The 11,308-nt window shown below is 37.8% G+C and overlaps 1 protein-coding gene across 4 annotated transcripts in view; it reads right to left on the bottom strand.

The window, feature by feature from the left end:
* Window positions 1–3,344: 3,344 nt before the first annotated feature.
* The window catches only part of LOC113079641 (thyroid hormone receptor alpha-A), a 34,241-nt gene continuing 26,277 nt past the window's right edge, over window positions 3,345–11,308 (bottom strand). For all 4 annotated transcript variants that reach the window (XM_026251884.1, XM_026251886.1, XM_026251887.1 and 1 more), the window contains 4 exons: window positions 10,941–11,146; window positions 8,762–8,905; window positions 8,078–8,336; window positions 3,345–6,366 (listed from right to left, as the gene is read on the bottom strand). In XM_026251884.1, coding sequence (XP_026107669.1) covers window positions 6,116–6,366; window positions 8,078–8,336; window positions 8,762–8,905; window positions 10,941–11,146 — 860 coding nt within the window. In that variant the 3' untranslated portion in view covers window positions 3,345–6,115. The remainder of the gene's footprint in view (window positions 6,367–8,077; window positions 8,337–8,761; window positions 8,906–10,940; window positions 11,147–11,308) is intronic.

Here is an 11,308-nt window from a genome sequence, read left to right as displayed (position 1 = left end):
GCAGCATCATTGTCTTTGTCACTATACAGAGCCATTTGTGTTCGACTTTTAAAGAAGAAAACTATAGCTATATATCACTTATCAAACATAAAATTACGGTCTGTTGCAGGGGTGCAGAACTCAGGTTTCTGGAGGTCCACAGCCCTGCAGAGTTAAGCTTCAATTAAACACACCTGATCCAGCCGATCAAGTCCTTCAGGCATATTTGAAAACTGCATTGTAGGTGCAGGGTTGAAACTAAACTGAGTTCTGTACCCCTGGTCTATTGCACTGAATGGGTTCACAAAACAATAGTCAGTGAGGTGCCTGCGCTGAGGATGAGGATGGTTTCTTAAAGTAAGTGCGTGAGGTCCTGTTGTGTGTTAGACCCTGTTGAATATTGGAGATTGAGGTACTGGTGAAGATGGATTACCTCTCAAAGAAACACAGATCTGCTGCAGATGCGTCTCTTTCTGATTGGATAAGAATCTAGGCATCTTGTTTCCAAACTGTCAGACCTACAACTACATTCATTCCGGCCTGGTCACATTATGGCAGTCTTAAGATACCGGAGAAGTGAAAACAGCTGTGTATTTGACAAGTGTGACATTAATAAGTCTATGTTGAACTCATCCTCTTACATGGTTCACGTGAGGTATGAAGGTTTGTAATAACAGAAGTGCTCATCATCAAATCACTACAAGAGAATCTTGATATGGGAGACAGAGTAAATAGTAATGAAGTGTGTCAAACCAACTAAACACACGAGAAGCACGATGGCTGTCCACACTGAGCACTTACACACACACAGTACAGTTCAGATTCAAAAACATGTACAGCAAAGCACAGTGTATGAAATTAACTTTAGTTTTAAAATTGTTTGAACAATTTCTTATCACGATCTGCTCACTTTAAATGTACGGCCTGCAGACGTGTTATTTCCACTCAGCATAAAAACAGCAAGTATTCTGACTAAAGAATGAGTGCTTTATTGTTGTTTTTACATTCCTCATCAGAAGATGGACAGGGTATTTTTTTTCTAAAGGAATGGCAAGTCTTCTTTTCACACTTGAAATTTTGGACCTCAGATATGGCTTGCTACTGTACATTGCAGACTGTGGACATGTAGTTGACATGGGGTTTCTTGGTGCGTGTGAATTTTCCAGAGGGCTGTTGAGAAGACTATGCCCTTCTTAAGATCTATTAAAGGAGTCATATCATACATTTTATTATTATTTTTATTGTTTACAATTTTCCCATGAGGTCCACTTATAATCTTTTGCTCTGACAATAGTCAAAATGTAGTTTCTAATAACTGTTTTTTACATCTTGTTGCTGATCTTCAACACTAAATATATAAGTCATAAACAGTTTATTTGCATGTGAAATTAGCAACAGGGCTTCGCTGTTGTGTACACATCTGTAAAGGAATATTTCACCCAAAAATGAAAATCATGTGATCATAAATATAATTTTAGGGATATTGTCCTGGCAGTATTTTTCCCTTTCCCATCCTTTTTATTTTACCATTTATTTTTTCTTACAGAAAATGGCAAAATAAATAAATAAACAAATTTGATGATATACCGTTTTTTCCGGACTATAAGTCGCACTTTTTTTTCATAGTTTGGCTGGTCCTGTGACTTATAGACAGGTGCGACTTATTTATCAAAATTAATTCGACATGAACCAAGAGAAATGAATTAAAAATAAATCAAGAGAAAACATTACCGTCTCATAGTTCTCCTGTAGTCTACAGTGTAATCATAGAGCGCCCTCTCGCGGCTGGAGACGGTAATGTTTTCTCTTGGTTCTTGGGTCTAAATAAATGCGACTTATAGTCCAGTGCGACTTATATATGTTTTTTTTCCTCATCATGACGTATTTTTGGACTGATGTGACTTATACTCAGGTGCGACTTATAGTCCGAAATATATATATGTTGGTATTTGAAAATAACATCCTAAATTAACATATAAAGCTATGTAGCCCCAGACATGACATGAGAGAAAAAATAAATAAATTGTGCGCACAATTTACTAATTCGTTCCCTCAGTGTACTAAAACATGCACATGATTACTATTGCATTCCCTCGATTTGCTAAATCATGCACATGATTTAACAAATCGAGTGAATGAATTAATAAATCTTGCACACAATTTATAAATCGAGTGAACGAAATAGTAATCGCGTGCACATTTTAGTACATTGAGGGAATGAATTAGTAAATTGTACGCACAATTTAGCCTACTATTTTTTCTTGCATGTCATGTGCGGTTCTCTGTATAAAGCTATAGAATATATATACTCTGAGTCTCTATAGAAGACAATTTAAACAGCTTGATTCATATAGATTACTGTTCTCTGTTCTTTTTGATGCATCAAACCTTAGATTGAGTGGACTTTAAGAGACAAATAGGAGAATATATTAAAAATATCCTCATTTGTGTCTAAAGATAAATCCAAAAGTCTTAGGACCTGGAATAACATGAGTAAAGAGTAAATGATGACAGAATTGTCATTTTTGAGTGAACTATTCCTTCAACACTGGGATCTTCAGAGCTGTAGGTGCTACACACAGCCAGGAAAAGCACAAAGTTTGACACAGTATCAAAAATTAAACTCATTCTGGTGATTTAGCAATAATATTACCTATCCTTCTTTGTAATTGTGAGTGGACACCAATATGAATTGCTATGTAAATGTTTATGGTCGTGTTACTATTGAGAAAAATACATTTTTGCTGCATAGTTTCAGTAAATGCCCTTTAAATTTGCACAAGGGAAGAAGTTCTGAAAGTTACAGTCTGATTTCAGGGTACAATGAACTTTTATTTCAAAATACCATGATATGACCCCTTTAAGAGTCCAAGTCTCAATCAACATAGTCATGATCTGGCTAGGTGTAAAGGACTGAATTCTGCTCTAATGAAAGTGCTGTAAACCAGGTTTGGACGTCCAGCAAAACAAATGGCTTCCTGATTCCCCGTCCTCAAGAACAGGGTGTGTGGGCAGGGCTCAGCCGAACTGAGCCGTGCTGGTGCAGTAGTTTGTGACTGTGGGCAGTGCGTGTCTGCAGTGCTGGTGGCTTAGATTGAGCCTGAGTCAGGTGCATGGCCTCATGGGAGCTCCGTGCCTGAGTTTAGCTAGTCACAGTGAGTCTGTCCTTTTTGCCCTTTTGTTCCTCTGTGTCACTTCCTGGAGCCATACTGACACAGTATCAGTCAAAAAGGACATTGAAACCCTGCTATGCGTCTGAACCAGAAAAATTCTACTGGTTAAACTACAATGGGAGTCTGGCTGTGTCCTTTGCTGGGGAAGAGTTCATGTAAAGTTCTTGTGTGAGATGTACGTGCGCACATGAACAGCTCAGGGACCACAGAACTGGGCTGACAAAAAATGAGGTTCATGTTACTCAGGAGCCATCTTCCTGTGCTGCTTCTCTAAAGCAAAATAATCTGCTAAGCAATCGTTTAGCTCTGTCACAGCAGCACAGTGAAATTCATTCAGTCCGGCACATTCTTACTGTCCTCAGAAACAGGGAACAAGACTGAGACTTGGTCCCACATCACAAGTGAAAGGGAAAGCACTACACACACACATGAGAGAGGTATGTGACTTTTTAGTGTGCATGTGTGCATGTTTATGTACAGGTTTAAGCAGGAATATATGTGCATGAGCATGTGAATGGCAAAAAGTGCTTTGTAGACTGTGATACACAGATGAGGGATGAGGTAGAGTCTGTTTGAAGACATGGAGAGGTAAGTGACACTCATTTCATTTCCTCTTGCAAGAAGGTTGTGGAGATTGTACGTTCTCTACTTTCAAAGTCAGCAAAGATGTAGGGTACAACGGGGCTAAAAGTCCTTTCTATTTTTAATTGACCTCTCCGGACACAACTACAGAACTTCCCTGAGGACCTATAAATAAGGTTTATTATTTGAAGCCATTTATTGTAAGTTTTTTTTTTTATTATTATTGTAAATGTTGGAGATGTAGCTAATGAGAACCCTGAAATTATACAATATATTTAGCAATAAAAACTTGATTTTCAGTTTTGTTGAAAGTGATTAAGTCAGAAAACTAGCAATTTGTAAATGAATGAATCTGTAATTGGGAAATTTTTTTTATCTTTCTTGTATGTAACTTATCTTTCCTTCTGTATTGTGACATACATCTGAGTCTATATGATTTTGATTAAACATAACAGTGCTGAAAATGCATATCTGAACAAATGAATAGTTCACAAAACCATAAATAACGTGCATTTAGAAAACTGATGTTGTGAATATTCATTTCATGCTAACTGTAATTCTGTATAAACATTTCACAACAAACCGAGAATGAGCTCTGATGTAATTAACTGATGAAACTGCAGCTTGAAATGTTGAAATGAAGCTTATTTGTTTGATTTAAACGGACAGTTCACACAAAAATTTAAATTCAGTCATCATTTACTCACCGTCCATTTGTTCAAAACCTGTATGAGTTTCTTTACTTTGTCAAACACACAAGAAGATATTTTGGAGAATGCTGGTATCCAAACAGTTGATGGCCCAGGATATCCCCCTCCCCCCATACTATGGAAGTCAATGGGTACCGTCAACTGTTTGGTTACTAACATTCTCCAAAATATCTGTGGCCTCTTTTATTAACAGTGTGTAGAAAAGTTTGAAACTGTGCGTACGCACTGTTGATATATGAGGGCCCTTGTTTTGTGCTCAAAAGGAACAACTTGTGCATAAGTAAATGTTGACAGAGTTTTCAAATTTTGAGTTTTGAATTGACTGCTCCAATAACAATGGAGATTAATGTGTGAAACAATGTAGCAAGAACACATTTTTAAGTACGATACTAAAATAATTTTAGTATCTAATCATATTTTCATATAACACAATTTAATAAATAGAAAATTGCTCAACACCTTTTTGGTGAAGTGGTTATTTTGATGTTTAACCCCAATGTAACCTCTCTCACTCTTATGATCTAACCCTTAGTTTCTATTTTTGTTATCATCTGTCGAATTCAGATATTCAGGAATCATTCACGACCCTGTGCTTCTAATTTCTCCACATAAATGGCATGATGGATGGATTTCAGGGGTAATATTCCCCTAAAATAAATACCATAGCACTACCATGTGTCTGAAGTTCTGTGTAATACCGTATGGTACAGCCGTCTGATGAGCCAGGTACTGACTAGGGAGCACAATGAGCGATCTGAAGGCCATAACATGGAGATGCATGTGTCTCAAACCACAGCATATGGCTTAATACATCTGTACATCCATCTGTCTGCCCAAACGGACAACACTAGGACAGATGAATACAGGAGGAAATACCTCACCACAGCTATATGGGTCACACGCGGAAAGCGACAAGAGGCTATTCAGAAAACGAGGTCACAAAATGTTTAGCTTAAGTAACATAGAAGTGGATATGGAAGATAAGTAGTTATGTGAGGACTGTAGACGCTGCATTGTAAGAAGAGAAGATAAATGTGTTAATGCAGGCAGGATAGTACGCATACATACATGCATGGACATGTCGCTACATGTATGTCTGTATGCTGGTGCATATGAGGTATGAGAAGTTCACACTTCATATTTATGTATGTGTACGAATGCACACAGTTAGTTATGTTCGCACAGGAGATATTCTATGTGTGCAAAGAGGAAGATAAATGCTGAAATACTACTGTAATAAGAGGAAAATTAGGTTAATCGTGTAGAGCCCAACTGTAGGTGTTCGATGTTGCTCACAAACGTTCCCTCTGTACTTACAACAGCAGCTAGCGTTTCCGAAACAGGTTAGGAAATGGCTTTTGAATGTGTGGATTTCTTCGTCAGGCTTTTAAAATAAGCTCCTTCTGAGGTTGGGAGGTATGTCGAGGTATGAGAGGTAGGTTGATGCATGCTTGCTTTCTGTCCGTCTGTGGGAGGAATCTGAATGGCAGGTGACTGTCGAAAGATGTGGAGACCGACAACCCAAAACATATCCTAGACAAAGCTGACGGTGCAAAATTAAGTGCATGTCCCGGCTCAACGTTGCATGAGGAGGATGCAAAAAATACAAATGCTTTGCGAAAACAAATTGACGATCAGTTTTCCCTCCCCGGGTTCCCCTGTGGCTCTCGGTCACACCTCCTGATCCTCGAAGACCTCGAGGAAGAGCGGGGGGAAGAGTTCTGTGGGACACTCCACTTTCATGTGCAGGAAGCGGCTGGCGTGGCAGGCGCCGATCATGCGCAGGTTCGTCACCTTCATCAGCAGCTTGGGCCAGAAGTGGGAGATGTTGTGCTTGCGATGGTTGATGTAGTGCTCGAATGCTAGCAGGTACATCTCCTGACACTTCTCGATCTTCTCCACACACGTGAGTCCGGAACGATCTGTGCAATGGAAGACCAAGCTAATGTTAAAGTGACTGTCAAGATGCTATCAGAGGTCATAACAGGGAAGTTAAAGGAAGGAGACAGGACTTGTTCACCACAAAATGAAAAATCATCATTTACTCCTTCTCATGCGGATTCAAACCCAGATGTTGTCATTTTTCCCATTGAACACAAAAGGAAAATTCCTTGCCGGTTATTTTTGTTGCCTGATAAATGACATGCAGAATCAGTATTTAATAAGGGTTGTATTAATGTTTTTTTGTGCAGTGGTAAGTAAATAATCATTGGATTACAGACTACTGTTATAGTTCAAATATTTTACATCAGGCATATCTGTAATGCATCTCACTTGCGCATGAATGGAGGTTACATAAAAAGGTTAATAATTATGATATATAATTTATAATTAATAAGATAGCTGTAATGCCATATTAGCTGTGATTTATTTATCCACGAGATGGTGCCATTTAGCAGTAGACGCAATATTTAAAGAAAATATAACTGATTGCATATTACAGAACAGTTCAAAGGTTTGGGTTTTTTCAAGTTTCAAAATAAAGTCTCTTATGCTCACCAAGGCAGCATTTATTTGATCCAAAATTCAGTAAAACAAACATATTGTGACCTATGACTTAAATTATAAATGACTTTTCTAATGTAACATACTGTATTTTAATTGTAACTGATTTAACTGATTTAACTGATTTATTTATTACAATTGCAATCGATCTATCTATCTATCTATCTATCTATGAAAATAGTCGTGCTGTTTGATATTTTTGTGGAAACGGTAATATATTTATTCAAAATTCCTTGATAAATAGAAAGTTCAAAAGAATGGCATTTATTTGAAATAAACATGTGACCCTGGCCATAAGTATCACAGGTTCATTTGTAGCAATAGCCAACAATACATAGTATGGGTCAAAATGATTGATTTTTCTTTTATGCTAAAAATCATTAGCCTGGTAATATCAAACTCTGCTACTTCTCTGAGTACAGAAGCGAACTCAAATTGAGCGGAAGTACGAAGTCTGACGTAGTCAGGCTAAAAAATCATTAGGATATTAAGTAAAGATCATGTTCCATAAAGATATTTTGTAAATTTCTTACCATAAATAAATCAAAACCTAGTTTCTGATTAGTAATGTGCATTGCTAAGAACTTAATTTGTACAACTTTAAAGGTGATTTTCTCAATATTTAGATTTTTGCACCCACAGATTTTCAAAAAGTCAAATCTTCGGCAAATATTGTCCTATCTTAACAAACCATGTACATCAATGGAAATCTTATTTGTTCAGCTTAATATGTAAATAAATGTAAAAAAATTGTTCCGTATGACAGTTTTGTGGTCCAGGGTCTCTCACACACACACACACACACACACACACACACACACACACACACACACACACATACACACTTATTATACAGACGAATTGTGAGAGGAACCAACAGAAAGTAATGATTCACTGACAAACCTCCTTCCCAGTTCAAACATCATTCGTTTGTGTGCCTTACATCAAATCTTTTGATCTGAAAGCTGCTGCGGAGGACAAGATGATCAGTGAACAATAAAAAATAAATACAGTTTCACGTGTAAAATTCTTCATTTGTGTTCAGTGAGAGAAAAGGAACAAGTCATCCAGGTTTGAAACAACAAGAAGGTGAGTAAATGATGCCAGGATCGTCCTAAGACCCCTCACCTGAGCTCATGAGCAGGACGGCCTGCAGCAGCGCCACCTCCGAGTCATCCAGGTTGAACTGTGACAGGCTCTTGCCCAAATCAAAGATGGCATCAGACACCACTCCTAACCCTCCGTTCTTCAGCTGCTCTCGACTGACAGCCATCTCCCCGCTCAGGGTCAGCGTCTCGCTCTCGGGGTCGTACCGCACCGCTGCTCGCAAGGACATGATCTCCATACAGCAGCCTTTCAGCAGGATGATCTGGTCTTCACAGGGCAGCTGGACACCAGAGGAAGACAGGAAAGCACAAATCACTTCTGTTTGCGTGATACTAATCAAGGCTCAAAAACAAGGACGAACCACTATTTGATTGATGTCTTTTAAATCGTTTTTTGAGATTCCTAGCGCAATCAAAGGCCTCTAACTAGAGGCTTCAATGTCCTCCAATGTAGCAAGTCAACAACTGATGATTTGTGATCACTATGTGTTCACAAGAGCGATTAGAGTGGCCAAATAACACGTGATTCAAAGCACAGCAACAGCCTGTAATCAAAGCCAATGTTTTATTAAGGCCAGCCTTTTTCATTCATACACAAACACAGATGTGTAGTTTAGGTTCAGGAAGTACAGTGACAGCTGGAGCGGAGCACACAATTGCTCTTTCACAGCGGTGGAGGGCAGTATTTGGAAACACCGACACTGACCTCGGAGAACATGGGCAGCTTTTTGGCAAAGTCCACAACTCGTGTGATGGCAGGGGTGATGATCTTGGTGAACTCACTGAAGGCCTCCAGGTCCACCTTGTCGTTGTCTGATGTGGGGGCCGGAGACTGCCCGATGTCTTCTGGCTGAAAGACAGACCAACATAGAGGTTTGGATTGAGAAAAAAATAAATAATAAACCTGACAGATGTTGCTATTGACTCTTTTTCCGGCTTATTTACAGCCCGCACCATAAGAAATACATTTCATTTGACCAGCATTTATTTAGTTTTTCACAATCGCTTTCCATTTCATGCTCAAAATCACACATTGTAAACTAAACCCCAAAACTGCTTTTCAAAAAACAATGATAAACGAACACAATACACTATGTCTAACAAAACACTGCAAACATGTTTCAAAATCAAAACACTAACACATGTTCTCTTCCAACAGGAACATTTAATCAATCATACCACAATGACAAAATAAAAACACTATCATCAGCTGAAATTACAGAAACTGCGTTATTTTATGTGTCAGGTCTGCCCTTATACAATAGACAGTGTATTGTATTGATCATAGATCGTGTTTTGCACTGTAGTGTCTTTTGCAGCCTCTGTATATTTTTGTTTTGTTGGGTTTAGTAAATGATGCCTTTTGATTCTTTTGCTGCAGAAATTCAATACAAAAAATGAATGAATCTCATCTGCAGTGTAGCTGAATCTCAGAGTAGCTTTATAAAATGTACAGTTTATGTAAAAAAAAAAAAAAAAAAAAAACAGACACAGAATTGCTGCAGTAAAGACTTTATTTGCATCAGGACATTAGAAAACAAAAATACAATAAAAAATGCAATATAGATTTTATTTATTTATAATTTATGTCATTATGTGAAAATACTACATTTACAGAACAGAAAAAGCCACAGTAGAATAAAAAGTAAATAAATTAATGTGATCTAATCTGCCCAAACTTCTACGTTTGTAAGTTAACTGTAAGTTAGACTTAGACCACAATGTTATCTGTTCTGACATACAGTGTTAAAGCATTTGTAAATTTGACTGTAAAATTAGTTTTGGTCTTGGTCGAGTTTGTGTGTAAAAGAAGTTCAAGCTTTTTAAATTGGTGTTAACTGTATGCATTTTGTATCAAAGCAACAAGTTTGGGGTCAGTTATTTTTTATGTGAAATAATTTAGTATTTTATTCAGCAAGGATGTTGCATCAAAAGACATGACAGTGTTGACATTAATAATGTTACAAAAACATCAAATACATATTGTTCTTTTTAATTTTATATTCATCAAAGAATCCTGAAAAATTAAAACCATTTCCACAAAATGTAAAGATTTCTGAAGGATCATATGACACTGAAGATGCTGAACATTTAGCTTTATCGTCACACGAATACAAGACTTTTTTAAATATACTAAAACAGAAATTATTACATTTTTATATTTCACAGTGTTATTGTTTTTACTGTATTTCCTCGTATTTTGCTTATAGAATATTTCTTTAAAAAACAATCACAAAATGACCCCTGACTTTTTTCTTTTTAATTTGTTTATATTTCTTAACCTATTCTAAGGCTACGTTTACACTAAGGATTTTTCGATTTAAAACGCATTCATTTTGCTACGGTTACGCCTGTCATTTACACTATTCTGCCGTTTTCCAGGTCGAAACCTGAGACTTTTGAAACGATGGTGTGGCTGCCCACATTCTCTCTGCATATCCTTGATGACCATGTTAACAGTAACATCATGCTCTTTGTTGTACCCATGGATATGTAGAGGCAGATACAGTCATTCGACCGCTCCAAGCATGTAGATGAAAACGAAAAATGGAGTAGTGTAAACAGGACCGAATGCCGTTTTCACATCTGGTTAGACTGAGCTCATGCAAACTCAGTATGATCCACTAGAGCACCGACCAGACAAGCAAACCAAACTCTGATCACTAAAGAATCAGCCCATCTCTCCTCAAACTGATTTGTCTGATTGTCTGAGGGCCAATCCAGTGCTCTTTGGTCATTATCAGCTACTCTCAAATCCTGACAGACCACTCTGTGTAACAACAGTCGTTGTTTATTTTTTGACCTCTGACATTCAAACACAGTTGCCATGATGAAGAAGTGACTTCACATGATCACAGACATACAGACACAACCAGGACTCTTACTAGGAACTTGCGTTTCTGTTTCCAGTGAGGGCCCTGGGCATTGGTGTGGCGATGAGCCTCCGTCACCATACGAATCAGCTCCCACTCCGAGACGGTGGGCTCAGGCCGATTGTGCAGAGTTTTCACAATCTCCTCTTTCTTCTTCCGTTCCCGGTTTTCCTCGATCAGACGCCTCTTGGCCACACGCTTTGAATCATCCAGCACCACTGCCAGGGACATGAATCACTCATTTAATACTCTCAGTACTGAACAGGAAATGACAAGCAATGTTATGTAATGTTATTATGTGTAAGAAGATTATAGCAGGGGTTTTTTTTAAAGGCTGGATTTTTATATTTATTTTTTGAGAGACCATGTCATTTAAAGAC

This window comes from Carassius auratus, unplaced genomic scaffold, assembly GCF_003368295.1.
Source record: "Carassius auratus strain Wakin unplaced genomic scaffold, ASM336829v1 scaf_tig00028889, whole genome shotgun sequence".
Taxonomy (NCBI): Eukaryota; Metazoa; Chordata; class Actinopteri; order Cypriniformes; family Cyprinidae; genus Carassius; species Carassius auratus.
The sequence above is the reverse complement of the archived record's forward strand: the minus strand, read 5'-3'. Positions and strand labels throughout refer to the sequence as shown.